The 19,803-nt window shown below is 43.6% G+C and overlaps 1 protein-coding gene across 1 annotated transcript; it reads left to right on the top strand.

Moving 5' to 3' along the window:
- The first annotated feature begins 7,247 nt into the window (after positions 1 to 7,247).
- Positions 7,248 to 9,115, top strand: gpr85 (G protein-coupled receptor 85). Its single transcript, XM_083632329.1, has one exon. It carries the CDS (start codon positions 7,444 to 7,446, stop codon positions 8,575 to 8,577), a length of 1,134 nt encoding a protein of 377 aa, XP_083488455.1. The 5' UTR covers positions 7,248 to 7,443; the 3' UTR covers positions 8,578 to 9,115.
- Positions 9,116 to 19,803: the final 10,688 nt, after the last annotated feature.

Raw genomic sequence — 19,803 nt, 5'->3', positions numbered from 1 at the left:
ATTAGCAATATTTGAATATTGGGGGTGATGTGTCCTCGACTCCCCTCCATGCATATTACAGTATGACTACTGCCTTGGCCTATTCATCTGCCTGCTTGGAACAGGTCAGGTATGACAGGCTTACAAGGTCAATATTTTCCTTGGCTTGTGCGCTCTAATTAAATGACAGTCTATAGTGCCCTAGGCTACATCGCCCAGAGAGATATGGGCCTTGAAACCCTCCAAAGCTCTGTATAGCAAATCATTTTCCAGCCTGAGATGAAACGTGGCATGGCATGTTTACTCATTGCAACACAAGACAATGTGAAGCCATTTTATAGTTTGTTTTGGGAGATCAGGAGTGTGGCGAAGTCCAATAGTTAATTGGGATGGACATAGTCTCACCACGTGGTCATCGGCTGAGAGACTAGGATGGACATGGAGATCATAAAGTCCATGTGAAATTCTCTTGCTGTCCAAATTGAATTAATCCCCCCAGTAGATGTTGGGGTTAGTTTCATTCAATGCCTAAAGCCTAATTTATACTTATTAGAAAGTGTCGCTCAACACATGGTCGCCGACGCTCATGTTGCTGCATTTATGCTTCTCTCCTTGGCTCAACGGTCACGTGACACTCGAACGCTATAGGCAGAGAACTAGTGCAGACAACCAAGAGAGGGAATGCTGTCAGTGAAACCAGGTCGGAGGCAAGATGTAACGTACTTGGCTGCAGCCGCATATAACAACACACAACCACACAACTCACCTCCTCTCTCTCTGGGAAGTTTGTCATGGTGTTCTTTGTGATTTTCACGAAGTCATACATCAAGGACATGCTGATAAAAATAGCGGGGACACGTTCATTCATTTAATTTCAGCGAAAACCAAAACAAGGAAGTCAAGCTAATCACATATGTAAGGGATAATGTATTGTGAGCCGGTGATTACTGGCGAAATAATGACCAACAGGTGAATGATTGAGCCCGACGCGCAGCGGAGGGCTTAATCATTCACCTGAAGGTCATTATTTCCAGTAATCACTGGCTCACTATACATTATCCCGCTTAGAACATGGCCTACAACTAAATTATTTCAGTAATCTGACAAAAATAATTATTCAAATAGATTTTTTAATAGCGTTTTCAACGACAAAGCGGTTTCATTCGTAATTGGCACACAAGACACCACAGCTGCAACTGGTTGGCCTAATTAGTAGTGTCTGCAGACAAAATGCTCTTATCAACTGATTAATCCAGGTGTGGCAGAGCAGCGGTCGGTTGTCGAGAAATAATGACCGGTGAATCTTGTTGATTGACCAATCAGAATCGAGTATTCAAGAGAGCCGTGTTCTAAACACATATATATCACACTTGCGCGACACTATGTGACGTAGTCAGCAGCGACACTAGACATTTCACTAGGTAGCAAACACCTCTCGCCGACACTTGAAAGTATCGACTCAAGTCTTCATTTCTGTCGGCGACGGTTTCAAAAGTGTCGCCAGACCAAGCATAAATTGGGTTTTAGGCAGCCAATATTTTCAATAATATGGAAAATACTTGTCTCTACAGTTTTTATATTTTGACGTTGACCAAGTCACACATGGATCATAGCTTATGCATGACAACACTCATTTGTGTTCAGAGGGAATGCCAGGGGTCAGACAAGAGCAGCTGTTGATGAGCTTGACTGATCTAGCCTATGTAAAATAGTCTGCATTCTTTATAGCAGGGCCTGAGGAATAAGGTTGTGAAGCAATGACAGCCTGTCAGCCTAATTGTGACCAATAAGGGAATTGATGTCAGAAATCCCAACACTAGAATAATTACAGTTTTCAACACAGCATCAATTTCCATTTTAGTCTGATCAATTCAGTTGGAAAACAAAAAAATATCAATATTAAAACCGTGAAAAAGACTTCTTACTGTCTGAATCTGGCTGAGATACAGTACATATCAGATCCAGGAGGCAGGGTTAGAATAAAGCAGCAACGCGATTGGCTGAGCGAACCAGGAAGCGCGGTAGCTCTGTTGCTGTCATTTGACTTCGACGCAGGCGCTCTGCTTCCCGACAGTCTGTTACAGTGGAAGGCAACAACATGGCTCACAAACTTCAACTCCCAAATGCGGCAGCAATCCTCATCTGCCTCATACCCCCGGCGGAGGCGTTCGACGCCGGCGATGCCCTGGCGCTGCTCTTCGGCACGGTCCTCTCGGTGGTGGGCTTCTGCGCCTGCCTCGGCTGGTACGCACGGAGACGACGGGACGGACTGCTGTGATGAGCCGCTTTTAATGAGGTGCGACACAACACAGTGAACACACCGGCCTGCAAACATGTCGTCAGCACCTATGTCAGAACTAAACATGGTGACAGTGACAGGCAGCTCTGGAACATGGTATCATTTAAAGCTGCTGCAACTGTAGCCAGTTTCAAATCTAGACTAAAACTTTTCTGTGATGCTTTTTATTAGCTGATCCAATGCTCTTTTCCTTTTTATAGCCTACTTGTAATTTTCATGTGTTAAACTTGTAATGCACTGTTTAAATCTACTGATCAATACACTTTTCCTTTCTTTACCTTGTAGTTTGTTGCTTTTAATTGTTTTATTGCACTTTTTTTTAAACACTCTACTCTTTTATCTGTTATTCTGTGTGTGTTTTTTAATCTGTCCCGTAAAGTAAAGCACTACGAATTGCCTGTGGGTACGAATTGTGCTATATGATATCATAAAATTGCCTTGCCTTGCCTCCACAGCTCTGATTTCCTGACCTGAGGACCTGCTGGCACAAGGTGTGTGTCGAAAAGACTGATACAAAACGTGCCTTATTGGAAATGAAGCATCCAGCTCAATGGTAACCACGAGCACAGGACAGTGGACTGCTCTTAATGGGGGGAAGCAAAATCCAGGAAGTTAAAAAACACAAACTATAATTAGCTTTTGTACTGTTGAGGATCCAAGGACCAAACATTGCCTTCTGTATGAAAAAGGCTGCTGCACTTATGCTCCCCTAAGGATTCTTCCCATGCTTATTGTGACATGCTTTCCATGCTTTGTGGTCACTGTGATTCCCTGATGATGCCCCCCCCCCTTTTTTTCCACTGCTTGCTGAATATGTAACACGACATTGCCATTGCTACTACACAATATCACCTGTGTGTGGTCAAAGAGGGTTGAGTTGCTGCGTTGCCATACAATATCTTTATGAATAATAAATTGCTTTATCTGATGCAGTTTACATGATGTATGAATGATTTATCCGCACAGTGATATGTAAGCCCAATTGCTCAGTCTGTATCTCATTCAGGAAGTACAGAGACAATGCTGTTGTGCCCTGAGGAGGATCAGCTGGCCTGGACCTTTCCCCTGCTGGATCCTGCCAGGACCCTCTCTCTCTGTCTGTGTGTTGGTCTGTGCAGGCTTCCACACACACAACCATCCCAAACACTAGACCGTGCAAATAAGAGTGTTTTAATGTTCAAATTGTCGTTAGTGACTCATTGCTTTAGGCGGTCCCACCTTTAAATATGTGGTTTCGCCCGTATGAAATGTTTCTATTCTCTTCCTCTTTCCAGTTAGAATATGTTGCATAATCAACAACTTGTGCTGTGCTTTTGAATTCTGGACTATATGTGCCAGCAAAAACAGCAGTGAGTGAACTTATTTGCGTAGGAGCTGATAAACACACAAACTATCAGATGTATTATATATGCAATGTTGGGCAAGTTACTCTCAAAATGTAATATACTACATATTACTAGTTACTTTCATTTGAAGTTGACATCACAACTTCCCGAGTGACATCACAGTTCAGCAATTGTGCGCCATCGGCCCTTCAATCACAGTTGCTCGAGTGACATCACTGATGACATCACAACTGCCTGTGACATCACAGTTGTTCAATTGTACGCCATCTGTCCTTCAATCACAGTTGCTCGAGTGACATCACTGATGACATCACAACTGCCCGTTTTCGGTCCCGTTTGTCTGTTAGCAGGATTATGGAAAAACTATCCAGGGTGGGGAAAGGGAGGGAGGGGGTGGGGCAAGGGAAAAGGGGCAGTAACTTCTTCTGTGGTGTTTTATGGCGAGGCCGCGCAGCGTGCGAGTTGCGGGATGCGTCTGCGAGCCCGCGGAGCGGGCGATTTCCGTAACTGCAGCCATGGCGCAGAGTCTCCACCCTAGGAATCAAGCGTGTTTCTAGTAATATAAACCCACCAAGATGCGACATGCTAAGTAAATTTGAACAATGATTCTGCATATCAACATTTAAAATATGTTGCATATCAACATTTAAAATATGTTGCATATCTATCTACTTTAAAATATCTTGCATTTAAAATGTACTGTATATTATTAACCTTTAAAATGTTGCATAACATAAGGTTAGGGTTACAATTGCTCAAGTGTCATTGCTAATGACATCACAATTGAGACCTTCTGAGACCAAGGACCGCAATGGAAACAAGTCCCCGGACTTTATTGTGTTTTTATCCTTGATGTTGTCTGAGATGCATATCTTTTGTTCATATACTCTTTACAAACAATCATCAAATCAATCAATCAAAAAAAATTGCTGGAGTGACATTACTTCTGTCACTTTTGTGGCACAAATTGTGTCTGATAGACAGACACCACCCACCAAATCCATTTAGTCAATTTCAACCAACAAGAAAATTAATTGTGATGTCATTAGCATTTGCCGACTGACATCACTTCCGTCACAAATTGTGACATAAGATCACAGTTGCTCTAGTGACATCCCAGTTGTGCAATTGCAAATGCATTCAACACACACACACACACACACACACACACACACACACACCTGCCTGAGAGACATCACTTGCTCGATCCTGGATCCCAAATCCAGAACCAAATATCAGGTGACATCACAGTTGGCAAATTGCAATTGTCACTTTTCAGGTGAATACTTCTCGTGCTCATACACACAAAGTAACTTTAGAAGCGGTTGCACCGCTTAAAAAGTAATGCATTGCTCAATCCTCATTATTTCAAAAGCTTATAGGCCCTATCTGCTCCTCCACTTACTGTCTCAACGCAATCTCTAGCCTCAACTATTAGCATACCTCTCAATACATTAAACAAATAGCCTAGCCTACTGTAGGCAGGCCTAACGCTGATTGATGACCTGATAATCAAACTGGGAATAATTATTCCACGTGGGAAAAATAGCTAAAAAATTTAGGCTATGTCTCACCAAGGCTAATTTATTGTGAGATTATATGAGGAAAACGAATGGGTATTATGATAGGCTGCTGCTGCTGTGTGTAGTTTTGGTACAGCCTCATTACAACCTCATAATTAGAGTGGGCTGATAAATGTGGAGAACGAAATAGTAGGCTAACTAATTCGTTACAGTGAAATGGTAACGCGTTACCAGCAGTTGAGCAGATGTTGCCGTGAGAGAGAGACGGAGCTGCTGCTGCTGCAACAAGAGACAGGACGCGTCTTGGATCACAAATAGGGACCCAGTGCGCATGCGCAGTCCGCTCCGTTTACTGTATATTCTAGTCTGGGCACCTTCCACCCCGCTTTTTGTCATGGGGCGTAAACCACGGAACCAGAATGAACACCGGAAGGCAGTGCGCCAAAAAACATCTGTGTTGCTGTTAGCTTGATGTCTCTTCCCTCGATTAATTGTCTGATGCAAAGCTTCTGTATTGGCTTAAAAATATGTGAGATTGTGAATCCGCAATGTTTCTAAAAGAACTTCGGTACGTCCATCTTTTGTTTTGTTGTTTGCCGTTCTGATAATTGGGTCAAATTGTCAAGTTAACGTGAAAGTTGACGAGCTAGAAACGCTGCCATCCGGTCTAGGGCGGGCTCTAGGCCGGAACCAGTAGGGTGACAAAATCAATTGTGGGCGGGAGCCAGGCTCTTTCTCGCCGAGAAGAGCCTGGTGATGCGAGGTTAGTATATTCACCGTGGAGGAAAAGAGGGGGCAGGCAACAAACCAAGCTTTTTTAACGGCAAAACCGGACTTCTGCAATGTAAATAACCTCCAGGAGGGAAACGAAATAGGAATATCAACAGGTAGGGGTTTGATTGATCTTATCTTCGGCTGTCCGTCTCATTTGGCCTTATCTTGTTTTAGTGCCTCCGATTCAATTCCTACTGGGTGCTTGGACATTATTCTAGTCTAATGGACGTGCGGATCCGCTGTTATGCTTTACAGCAGTCTACCGATTGGGATGCAACAACAGTGGCTTTTATCCTGCAATGTTTTCGACAGAAATGTCTCGTGCGTAAAATGTTCGTCCGACGATTGGAGGATGCGTAAAAACGCGTAAGTAGGCATAAACGCCAACCTTATTGAAATTCATTTGTACATAGCAATTGTTTAATATTCAGGACACCAGAAAATAGGCTATATCGAATGTGACATCCCATAATATTGCAACCCTCAGGCTTAGCACTGTCAATTCTGGCTTTTTCGATAAAAACGCATCTATCTCATTCTGTGATGTCATTACATCCCGACATTTTCTAATTAAAATTCGGTTTCAGTATAGGCTATTAGTCAGTAGGCCTTTCTTGTCTCTGTAATTTGTAACATCAAAGATGATCTGGAAAATGGATGAGAGCCTGACTCAATAAACGCCCTAATGACAACATTGCTTATTAACGTGAGGCGATCGTAATCCAGTCAACCTTTAACAGACAAAACATGGATGCTTGATTCTGTATGCACTCTCCGTTGATTTTCCACAAAGCATTCAAGGCAGGGCGAGTTTATTCCAGGCATCCCTCTGTTCAGATAGCCTTCATCTCTTCTGCAGGGTGGAGGGTGTGATCAAGAGCCTTTTTAGGGGGACTGCATTTCTCTTAATGTTTCACAGTGCGCTAAAAATAATAATAAAAAAATTAATCCAATCCTTATTTTGCCCGCATTTCCCCCCGACAGACACTTAAAATGCGTTGTCTGTTAATAAAGAGTTGCTGTTGGCTTATTATTGTCACAGGCTTTTGTTCAGTCTGAGTCAATTCCCCATAAAAGTAGATTATTGTAACAAGGATTAATACTTAGACTATCAAGCTCTATCGTCGTCTCCCTGTCTTTCTTTCTCTAGACAAAGTATTGAAGCTGGGACAGAGCTCTGCACCGGCTGACTGCATGCCACTCTAAATGCAACGAGCAATCTATGTGACAATGGGGGGAAAAACGACATAGGCAGAGGGAAATGTTGACTTATCATAGCAGTCTAGATTGAGGCAGTGCAGTTAAAACAATGCAGCAGTTGTATGTGACTGAAAGCTGATGGGTGGATAATATTTTTCAGGGATTTTTTTTAGGTGTGATGAGACAAAGGAACAAAGGATGCCTTAGAAGAGAGGTTGCCCATATGCCTGGAAACCTCCTCAAAGCACACCGCCAAATGGATCTATCGCCTGCCCCTGCCACCTAGATCATGATACTTGGCTGAAGCTACTCCGCTATCTTTATGATCCCTCCTCCATCTATGGCGAACTATAGCCATGCAGGGGACCACACCATCTTGCAGAATGTCTCTCCTCTCGCCACGTTCCTCAAACTGACCTCTCTGGGTTTCATCATCGGCGTCGGCGTGGTCGGAAACCTCCTGATCTCCATCCTGCTGGTCAAAGACAAGAGCCTGCACCGCGCGCCCTACTACTTCCTGCTGGACCTCTGCGCCTCGGACATCCTGCGCTCCGCCATCTGCTTCCCTTTCGTCTTCACTTCCGTCAAAAATGGATCAGCCTGGACCTATGGCACGCTCACCTGCAAAGTGATCGCCTTCCTGGGCGTGCTCTCCTGTTTCCACACGGCGTTCATGCTCTTCTGCGTCAGCGTCACCCGCTACCTGGCCATCGCCCACCACCGCTTCTACACCAAGAGGCTGACCTTCTGGACCTGCTTGGCCGTCATCTGCATGGTGTGGACGTTGTCGGTGGCCATGGCGTTCCCCCCGGTCCTGGACGTAGGGACGTACTCCTTCATCCGCGAGGAGGACCAGTGCACCTTCCAGCACCGTTCCTTCAGGGCCAATGACTCGCTTGGATTCATGCTCCTGTTGGCGCTCATCCTCCTGGCCACGCAGCTGGTTTACCTCAAGCTCATCTTCTTCGTCCACGACCGTCGGAAGATGAAGCCCGTGCAGTTCGTGCCGGCCGTCAGCCAGAACTGGACCTTCCATGGGCCGGGCGCTAGCGGGCAGGCAGCCGCCAACTGGCTCGCCGGGTTCGGGAGAGGCCCCACCCCGCCTACCCTGCTGGGCATCCGGCAGAACAGCAACGCAGCGGGCCGCAGGCGCCTACTGGTGTTGGATGAGTTCAAAACAGAGAAGAGGATTAGTAGGATGTTCTACATCATGACATTTTTCTTCCTGGCGCTGTGGGGGCCCTATCTGGTGGCCTGCTACTGGCGGGTATTTGCCAGGGGTCCGGTGGTGCCCGGGGGCTACCTGACGGCGGCTGTGTGGATGAGCTTTGCCCAGGCCGGGGTCAATCCCTTCATCTGCATCTTCTCCAACAGGGAGCTGCGGCGCTGCTTCAGCACCACACTCCTCTACTGCAGAAAATCCAGGTTACCAAGGGAACCCTACTGCGTTATATGAAGGCTTTGGTGTGGGTTTTTCCCCCCTCTATCGCTGTATTTCCCTGATTGATCTTGATCTGGGCTCGGTCCCGTTGTACAGCGCACTCTCTCGTTCTGTCTCTCTTCTCTTCGTCCTCCAGTTTTCTCCTCTTCCTCCTTCTCCTCACCCTTCTGTTCAGAGGTAGAAGTTGGACTGTCAATCACGGAGCTCTGTCACGGTGATTGAATATCAAATGTGGAGGCTGAAGGGAATGGAATACGCAGGAGGTCTGGATCCCCTCTTGTGTTTATGTTCTAGTAAACAGACGCTGTGGAAGGCCATGCCAATGCAGAGAAGCAAAAAGTCACATAAAAATAAGAAAAAAAAATCTTTGACAAAACAATGAAAACAAAGAGTGACCCCCTTGCTTTGGATATTTTGAAGATGCGTAATTCTGTGAGGTATGAGATACATAAAATATGATAAGAAAAGGGGGAAAAACATAAAGAAATGATTACCTCTCAAGGAATCGCTGGAGATGTTTTACATTTTAAGAGTTGCACTAAAAAGAAGATGTAAAGATGCTTTTTTTTGGTCAACAGTTGCCAGTTGCATTGCAAGGACAACTTCTCCCCTCACCCCCCAAAATAAACAATGAATGCTTTAATTTGCAACAGACTTCACAATCGCTGTAAGTAAAGCAAAACTTGGTGACTGTTGGAATACACCATCACAAGAGGATAAAAATGGTTTTAATGTAAGTGATATCTTTTTCATTTTCTGGGCGGGGCTTAACGGTGGGGATTTACAGTGTGTGGTTTTGAAGTTGCAACTTAAAACTAGAAATTATTTCTTGTAGTTTTACGATCCATATGTCCCTAGTGTCTGGCATTGTTATTTTTCTTATCACCTTTTACAAAAACAAAAAGATGAAAAAAGATGAAATGATGTTTGGATTTAAAAAAGTTGCTTTTAAGAACAACATTGTGCTTAAAAAAAAGACAGTGACGAACTAGTTAAATGTTTCATCATATCCATGTACCTAAACACTGACATATTGTTACAGTATTGCTGATGCCACTCCGGGTGTTCTTGCCTTAATGGTTATGATATTGTCATGTTTCTTGGTTGTTGGATTATCTTTTTTTTATTTCAATCACTCCTGAAAAGTCATTTTTAGACACAAGGGGAGTCTTTTCCCATCAACGTGAAGTGCATGTCCATTTTAAAAGCTGGTCCACTCCCATAAGCATCACAGGCCATACACTGAGCAGCCCATTTTTATTCAGCAATGGTTTGCTCCATCCCACAGAGTGCTCAGAGCACAGGCAGTGTGTGTGTGTGTGTGTGTGTGTGTGTGTGTGTGTGTGTGTGTGCATGCGTGCGTGCGTGCGTGCGCGCGCGTGCGTGTGTGCGTGTGTCTGTGTGTGTGTGTGTGTGTGTGTGTGTGTGTGCGGTATGGATTAGACAACAGTCACTTCAAGACCAGAGCCTTAGTATGAAATCTTGCACAATTTGTAAAAAATGTAAAAGGAAAAAAGGAAAAAAAAAACATTTAAGGCACAGCGTCTTGTTTCTACTTTCCCTACATTTGCTCTCTACTGATTGTTTTCAATAACTTACTTTTCTCTCTTGTGGCCATTTTAATATTTATTATGTATTCTTTTTTGTATATTATAGATAGATTGTGTGTAAGTATGTGAGTCTTTCATTTTGAAGTCCCGAATGTGAGTACAGTTTCAGTTAGGATTGCATTTGCTGAAAGTTAACTGTGTAATCTGTTGCTTACATTTTTGAAAATAAAAATTTTCCATTTTGCAAAATTGTTTTTAATCCCTCTCATTGGGCAGAGATTATGCTCACATCAGCAGATGGATAATTAACAAAAGTGTTTGAGGTTTTTCCTGGTCGTCTTCAGAATCAATGTGGTCATGGCAGTGTTTTGAAATGGTGATTGATCAAGTGATGACGGTCTGAAGGTCGAAAATTTGCATTAATATATTTACAATTTTGGACAAAATTGAACTTGTCTCACCTAGATTCATTGCAAAACACTGCATATGCTGGGGAAATGTCATTATCTGATATATTTTAAAGCTACAGTTTATTATAGCATCTAAAAATGTCTTGTAGACAATGACTAAAGAGATCACTTTGCAAGGATATCCCTTTGGGAGTTTTATGTTAATGCCAGCAGTCATTTTCTAAGAGTAGGTGACAACATTTTCAAATGGTGTCCTTATTTTGGTACCAAAACCTTTTTCTTTTTCTTTTGTCGTTTGCATCCTGGGCACAGTCAAAATATGTCCTAAACCATGTCATTGAATATGACGTGTATTTGACATTGAATGGGGAGAATATGGAGGAATATATCCCAGGGCACACTCACTCATCATCCTTCCATTGATACTTTCATTCCATCTTAAAGGGGAATACCACAGAATTTCAGATTTGATATGTGATTCCTAAATAGCATAATGGCAAACCAGTCCAGCTTACTGAATCCTCGCTACCATTCTCTTTAGCTAGAAGTGACAGACAGCAGTTTGTCCCATCCCCCCATCTCTAATGTCACACTGATGTACAGCTCCACACAAAAGCAATTGAAAAAGATCGAAATGGTGACTGTGACAAGAAGGGTTTTTCAGTCCAAAGTGTGAAATATCCAATATCAAAGAACTTTGGCACTGGAAATGCATGAGTCAGTATTTGAAAAACATACGATTCTATCCTCAAAAATATAACTGCTTTGTAAGCAAAATTTCAAGATGACTCATAACAACGCCGTAATGTGTTTTACTTCCATACCAGCATGGATGTAAAAACACTAACAGGAGTTGTACAGAATGTACACCAAGTCAGGTCCTTGTTTATTGTCAGTGGAGCAGCTCCTGTACATCAGCAAAGCATTACAGAGTGAATTTGGCTCCGAGTCAAAGTTCCTCATGATAACAAGCAGTGATTGGATAACGAAGGCCATAAGACGTTTGTTCTTTATTCGAGTGTTATTTATCTTTAAGTGAGTTTAACCACAGTGTGTTGACAATGTTTGAATGTCAATATGTGCGTCTACCAGGAGAGTGTATTGAATAATACAAGATTAATAAATGTCAATTTTGTATGTCTGCTTTAGACACTCAATTATTTATTAGCTTTTTGCTTTTGTGGAAAATACACTGCACTGTCCCATTTTCCCCTAAAAATAATTCAATTAAGTAATGACCTTAGCCTAGTTGCCTGAAAACAGAAAATATGGTGCTGGAATTGCTTGTAAACAACCCAGCTAAATTGCATGCTGTACTGTAGGTGCCGCTGACAAGAAATATCTATTAAGGACCCATTTTCATTATGAGTCTGGCAATTATTGCTTTGTTTTGGAGATTGATCATCCCAATTTGGACCCAGAAGGACCGAGTCAGATATTGTGAAAGAGGCTTGCATCTATTCTGATTTCTCTATGTAAATCTAAGGGAATGGGAAACAGTGAAGTTTAAGGCTAGATATCATACAGAATGGCTTTTGTATAGTCTCCCTTCCGTGCCTGTTTTCCCATTAAACTGTCATGACTTGATATTGATATTTTATAGAAACCTCTACAATGCTTCCTGGGCATGAGAGATCATTTATAGAAACCTCTACAATGCTTCCTGGGCATGAGAGATCATTTATAGAAACCTCTACAATGCTTCCTGGGCATGACAGATCGTTTATAGAAACATCTACAATGCTTCCTGGGCATGACAGATATTTTATGGAAAGCTCTAGAATGCTTCCTGGGCATGAGAGATCGTTTATAGAAACATCTACAATGCTTCCTGGGCATGAGAGATCATTTATAGAAACCTCTACAATGCTTCCTGGGCATGAGAGATAGATGAATGAAGCCATTGCTTAAGGCGTGACATTTTGTTTAATCTTTAAACGGGCTGAAACGGTGCCATTTTGTGTTGGGAGTACAAATTAACATCTCAGTTATGTATATTTTAGTCCTATTCAGCATATGCAGATCACAAATCCTGTTGCGTTTGAGCACTGGCCCATTTCCTCACATGCTCACTTGAGTGCCCCAGCAATTGGGTTTCTCTGCATGTCTGAGGAGACATGACAGATACAGGTAGTCTGCTTTTAAAGCGCTTCATTCTGCCAGACATGCTCTCATATTGAACTCTTTCCCACTCAGGTACCATCGCTCCTGAGAGCTCATATCTCTCTCATCGCCAAACACATTGTTCATAATCAAAGCAATTAGGACGCTGTGGTCTACTGTATCATCTTACTGGGAATGGTTCTCGCGCTGTGTTTGGATCATGGAAGAAAGAAAGGGATATGTGTGCAATTTTGAGAGGCAATTACAACGCTTTGCTGGATAGACTTTTCATTTAATGATCAGAAGACTTTCTATTGGATTTCGACTGCCAGTGAATAACACAACCATCCCTAATTCCATGTCAATCTCCTTGTATCTCGGTGGATTTGCACACACAATTTCTGTTTTTAATAGATTGCCAATGGGCTCTGGAATAAAGCATCTCACCCTAGCCCTCATTTGCTGTGTATAATTTGAGTAAATACCATCTGTTGTCTGAGAAACATTGCCTCTTTTTGAAAATGGGAAAAAAGCTCATCTAATATGAGCCTTTCTGCACTCTTAAGCGGTTTCTATTTGTATAATGCAGCCAAACCTTAATTAAAGTGGAGTGAGGGTCTGTGCCGAGAAGCACTCACATATGGAAAGCTGCCTTGAACGGAATGGGAGTGGACGACTCAATCTTCTGACAAGCTACTCAGAAAAAAGGAAGAATTGCATTCCGTCTTGGCATCACTCTACTCTGTATATTTGTTTGATTGTGTGGCCATGTTCATGTATCTGGAACTGTAATGGTTCACTGGATGCTTTGCATATTCTCTCTATGGCATTCATTTTGTGGTGAAATGACATCTCACAATGGGTATTCCCTGCAATGTTGCCTGGGATGTTTGGTCAAATGATTTCGCTTGTTGTTTGCGTGCATGCTTGCGTGCGTGCGTGCGTGTGTTTGCATATGTGTGCCCATGAAAGTCTGCATAATTTGTGAGTGTGCGGGAAGTGCACACACAGGTACGTGTTTGTCCTCACACAGAGGCCATTTACATCTGGCACTAACATGCATTGTCTGTGATCAGATTGCAAATGGATAGTGCTTGACCACAAGAACCTGATTTCATACACCTGACGTTAACATGCGTTTTGGGTGATCAGATTGCAATCTGATTGCAATCTGATCACCCAAAACGAGTGTATGCGGATTGAGAGGACACATTGCATTTACACTTGTGTTCAATGTGGTCACAATGCGTCCCTGACTACCTCCGGAGGTGGTTTGGCCGATCAGATCGCAATCCGTCCTCAATGTGTCTTGGGGCGTTTACACCTGTACTTTCAAGTGGTCAAGTGCCAGGTGTAAATGTCCTCAGAGAGGCCACTCCATTACGAAGCTGTCAACATGCTGTAAAGCCAAACAGCCCTTTGGTAGAAGTATCTGTAGCCTTCTTGGTTAACGGTCATGAATGTGCAGAGCTGTAGTGACTCTCTAATGCTCTCGTACAGTAGCTTTATGACTAATGTGCCACAGCAAATTGATCATGGTTAAGTGAATGATAATGTCAGGATCACTTTATTTTGCAGTGCAAATTTGGAAACTGTGTTCATAGTGTGACTGTATGTGGATGTATCTGTGCCTGTGTATAAGCGGTTTTAACTTGACAACAAAAACATTCTAAATTGAACCCCAGCCCACTTCCTGTTGCAGTGTTTGCTATGGAAAGGGGGGGGGGGGGGGGTAGAGCAGGACTGACAATTCCGTGAAATCGTCTATACATGTGCTAAATGCTGTCTGTTGTGGTCCCTTTTGACAGTGCAATCACCTTTTTTTGGCAGATTTTATTTTAATTATGGCCTGCTCTCTGTCCATTCATAATCCACAATTTCCATTATTTGAATAGATGGCTGTCATTTTCCAAAGCTATTAGATATCAAAACACAAGGCCAGCGGCTGGGTGTCTATTCCTGATTCTGAAGCATCTGGGACAATGTTAGCGAATCCTTTTACAGACAAGCTAGTCACTGGGCTGCGGGGATAAGCTCTGCCATTGGCTCCGACCATTTCAGTCGGAGCGAAGGGAAATTGTTAGCAATGCTAGCTAGCAACCTACACGCTGAAAATGGCCAGTTTTGATGATGATTTGGATTGTGCAACAAAGCAGGCCTGCTTGGTACTTTGGGTGGATGGTTGTAAAGATAACAGAGCCTTTCTCCCCGCTATACCAGAGTGAGAGTAAGAGGAGCCAGACTCTCTCCTGCGCTCGTACAGTGTGGAACAAACAAGACTACAGACAAGCTGGTTCTCTCTAAAAAGGGATTTTCATTGATGACATATTGGGCTCTATTCTCCCACAGGCCATCGGCGCTATTACGGGCCTTAACCGCAAAAAAACGTGCCTTGCGCCTGTTTCGGCAAGATAGCAATAGGCTTTAGGCTGCCAAATGCGCTTTAGGCCGAATGGGCGTGGCGCAGTCCCAAAGTGGGCGTGTCGGCGCTAAATACCAGCCTAGTGATATCTTGGGACCTGGCCTACATTTAGCGCTTTGCGCTTTTGAAAAGCAGGCCTATTCTGTGCCTTCACTGCTTCTTCTCTGTCACCCTTCTCTCTCTCTCTCTCTGAGTTCCCAGCATGCATTGTGTTTCTTCATTTCGCTACTAAATAGCCACCAAATGAGCCAAAATAGATATAAAAGGTAGTTCTAAATTAATGTGTAATGGTAACACAGCCTGCCATTGTCAACATTTCAATATTGGACCAAATAAAACATCGAAATGAAAACACCACCCTATGTGAAACATATATGTCCTCCTGGGCCTATATATACCCCTTGTCGAGTTAACGTGATTTAGAGAAGTAACAGCGGAACGCGCTTCTAATGGCATCTGCTATACTGTGATGTCCCTCCAATAACTTGGCCCTATTTCACATTTAGTTTTACAATAAAAACACATTTATGCAATGACTTGACATAATGTAGGGTATATTTATGTGCATCATCCTTCCTGCAGCAGGCGAGAGAAAATGATATCTTTCTGGACAAACTTTCACCAATCTAATAGGCTATATTTTTCTAGCTGATGCATAGAACATTATTTTCACTTTGATCTTGCTATAGTGTAGCGTATTTACATGCTTGCAGTAGGCTATTTAAACTGCAGTTAGATTGGTTTGAGAAGCATCATAATATGGAATAATAGCCGATATATGGAGACAGACGGGATGAAGGGAGGTGGGGGGGGGGGGGGGGGATCAGAGGCTTGGGTTTCGTCTGGTTTTGCGGGACCAGTGGAATTGGAGCTAAAAAGGCAAGCGTGCCATTCGTTTATTGCACTTATCCAATGAGCATGACGGTGCATAATTTTACGCATAAAAGGCGTGGTTGTAATGCTTTGGGCTGCATCTAGCGCCAGCACGACGATATCAAGTGCGCCTGTCCACGCCCACTGCTTTGATCTGCGCCTGCCGCTCGGCCTAGAAACTGCGCCGATGCAACGATAGGGGCCATTGGGCTCTATTCTCCCACAGGCCATCGGCGCTATTACGGGCCTTAACCGCAAAAAAACGTGCCTTGCGCCTGTTTCGGCAAGATAGCAATAGGCTTTAGGCTGCCAAATGCGCTTTAGGCCGAATGGGCGTGGCGCAGTCCCAAAGTGGGCGTGTCGGCGCTAAATACCAGCCTAGTGATATCTTGGGACCTGGCCTACATTTAGCGCTTTGCGCTTTTGAAAAGCAGGCCTATTCTGTGCCTTCACTGCTTCTTCTCTGTCACCCTTCTCTCTCTCTCTCTCTGAGTTCCCAGCATGCATTGTGTTTCTTCATTTCGCTACTAAATAGCCACCAAATGAGCCAAAATAGATATAAAAGGTAGTTCTAAATTAATGTGTAATGGTAACACAGCCTGCCATTGTCAACATTTCAATATTGGACCAAATAAAACATCGAAATGAAAACACCACCCTATGTGAAACATATATGTCCTCCTGGGCCTATATATACCCCTTGTCGAATTAACGTGATTTAGAGAAGTAACAGCGGAACGCGCTTCGGAACGCGCTTCTAATGGCATCTGCTATACTGTGATGTCCCTCCAATAACTTGGCCCTATTTCACATTTAGTTTTACAATAAAAACACATTTATGCAATGACTTGACATAATGTAGGGTATATTTATGTGCATCATCCTTCCTGCAGCAGGCGAGAGAAAATGATATCTTTCTGGACAAACTTTCACCAATCTAATAGGCTATATTTTTCTAGCTGATGCATAGAACATTATTTTCACTTTGATCTTGCTATAGTGTAGCGTATTTACATGCTTGCAGTATTTAAACTGCAGTTAGATTGGTTTGAGAAGCATCATAATATGGAATAATAGCCGATATATGGAGACAGACGGGATGAAGGGAGGTGGGGGGGGGGGGGGGATCAGAGGCTTGGGTTTCGTCTGGTTTTGCGGGACCAGTGGAATTGGAGCTAAAAAGGCAAGCGTGCGATTCGTTTATTGCACTTATCCAATGAGCATGACGGTGCATAATTTTACGCCTAAAAGGCGTGGTTGTAATGCTTTGGGCTGCATCTAGCGCCAGCACGACGATATCAAGTGCGCCTGTCCACGCCCACTGCTTTGATCTGCACCTGCCGCTCGGCCTAGAAACTGCGCCGATGCAACGATAGGGGCCATAATGTCTAATCAGCAACAACACACATTTTGCTACTTTTCTCAATGTGTTTTACTGTCAGAATGTGGTGCATCATGTGTTATTGCCATGTGGTCTTTCACACAAATGTCACAACAAACTTGAAGTACAGATGCATTGGGACGGGGAGTGCTAATGTATTATTGCCTAATGTGTGTGAGATAATAAAGAAGAAAGCTAGATAATGTTGCTAGATATTATGTATGCAAGATCGGCTAAGATGCAGGAGGAGAGAAGGTCCAATAAAATAGAACATAATGATGATTTCTATTCCCGGGAGGGGCAGCCTTGGAAAAATGTTGCTGCATGTATTGTCTGACAAGCTGAAAGCTATTATAGATAGTGCAGGCCTCTGAATGCCAATGATCAACGGGATGCCTGGCAATGATCTGCAAGTGGATAAAGAGCCCAGGACATCATATTTCAGTCTTCATGTCTTCATTTCCAACACCCCCCACCCCCACTCCAATACCACACCATGCAAATGCCTTATAAAAAGAATATCCCTGCTTTAAATATTAACTGATTAAATTGTGGATGGAGCTTCAAAGGTTCTGTCCTGCATATTTAAACCATACCCCCCTCCATCCTAATGTGAGATTCGGCTGGATCATTTCGCTGGAGATCTGTTGAACAAATTAACAAATGTGGAGTAGGAGGATTTAGCTTTGGCTCTATCTCTGGCGTCACACCTGTACTCCTCCTGGGCTATGCTGGGGTTTCTTGACTTTGGTGTTCCTTCTGGTGATATTTAAACATGGACATACTGTAGATAGCAACCAAGTACAAGCACATTCAGAAGATGCTCTCCCTGCAGATTTGGCAGTTTGAAGGCATGAGAGAGGAGTTTGTGTTGTGAGGGCCACATCAGCAGTATGGTTGCCCTCCAAGGGCCGGTTGTAAATGTAACACGATATAACGCCTACGTGTTATCATATTTCATAATTGCCTCTGATTAGATTATTATTGTTATTTAGTAATAACTTAATACTTAATAACTAGCTCTGAAAGCAGAATTATAGGGAAAACAATGGCAAACAGACAACTAGTAGCCTACAACTATTATTCAATTTAACAATAGCAATTTTTAGCAAATAATTGTTTTGCGCAAATTGTATTCTCTGCTAGCTCTCGCGGGCCACATAAAATGAGGTGCTGGGCTGGATTTGGCCACCGGGCCTTGAGTTTGACACGTGAGTTAAGGTATCTCGATTTCTGCAGTAGGAAGGTTGTCGTCATTTTGAGACCTGATTGAGTTTGTGTGTTGCTGTTGACTGGACCAGACTGTGCTATAAAAGCTATGGGAGAGCCAGTAAGAATCCCACTTCTTACAATGACTGGAGCTCCACTGCTGCTGCTGCTGCTGCTGCTCCACCCCCAGGAGGAGCTGTTGTGGAAATGCTGCAGTGCTGTTGCTCCACCCCCAGGAGGAGCTGTTGTGAAAATGCTGCAGTGCTGTTGCAGGGTAAATGCAGGGTCAGAAGCTTATCATTGCTCCACAGTAGATTTAGCCTATGGAAAATCCACAATGTTTTATGCTTTGATAGCCCCGGGTACACAAGACTATTGTGTTACACAGAACAAACCTCGGCAGGATCGAAGGAATGTATGTGTTGTAGGCTACTGTATTGTTATTATGACACTGAGAGCATGTTGTTTGAGCAGCGGAGACTGCCAGCATATAGCTATGAGTTAGGATGGAAGCTTACATAGGTTCGATTTAGTTAGTGTTAAATCCTCTTGGTTGTGGTGGGAGTCAGGAGTAAACACGCACCCTCCTCTGCTAAGACTGAGGATGAGTGATGGAGGCCACGGACAGATCACAGTTAGAGGACGTGGCCCGGTTAATAATACTTAAGCACATGTGCACCCAAGTTGGACTATGGCGAGAGAGAGGGAGTGGTGGAATAATAATCCAACAAGGCAGGATTACCCGTGTCTTTCATGCTGGATTAAAGGCTCTCGTGATACCCGACATGCCGTCCAAATCCTGATGTGCGATCAAAGCACGGTGTGACAAAATATCAGCATCATCATCTTTGTCGTCGTCATCTTGCTTGATAATGAGTGGTGTGATTCAGGCAGCTTTTGTGCCCGCTTTCTCCAATACTGCAGATTGGGAAGAATGATCAATTGTGAGACGAGTGGTCCGTCACTGTCTGTGTCTCTTTGCGAGTGTGGTGAGATAATCACCTTATGCACCAGGCCGCATACTGCCCCCCCACACACCCACCCACACACACACACCCACACACACACCCACACACACCCCCACACACACCCCCACACACACGCACACACGCACGCACGCACGCACGCACGCACACGCACACACACACACACACACACACACACACACACACACACACACACACACACACACACACACACACAGAGCAGCAGAAATGAAAAGGAATATAGGTTACGTGGGAATTGAATAGGATTCCGTGATGATTGTGGTGCCAGGCACGCTGGAACTATTTT

Source organism: Poromitra crassiceps (assembly GCF_964638095.1).
Source record: "Poromitra crassiceps genome assembly, chromosome: 2".
NCBI lineage: Eukaryota > Metazoa > Chordata > Actinopteri > Beryciformes > Melamphaidae > Poromitra > Poromitra crassiceps.
This window is presented reverse-complemented; position numbering and strand designations above follow the sequence as displayed.

Bases quoted from the DNA above. Each gene is read 5' to 3' on its own strand.
- gpr85 (XM_083632329.1), top strand. From the start codon at position 7,444: ATGATCCCTCCTCCATCTATGGCGAACTATAGCCATGCAGGGGACCAC.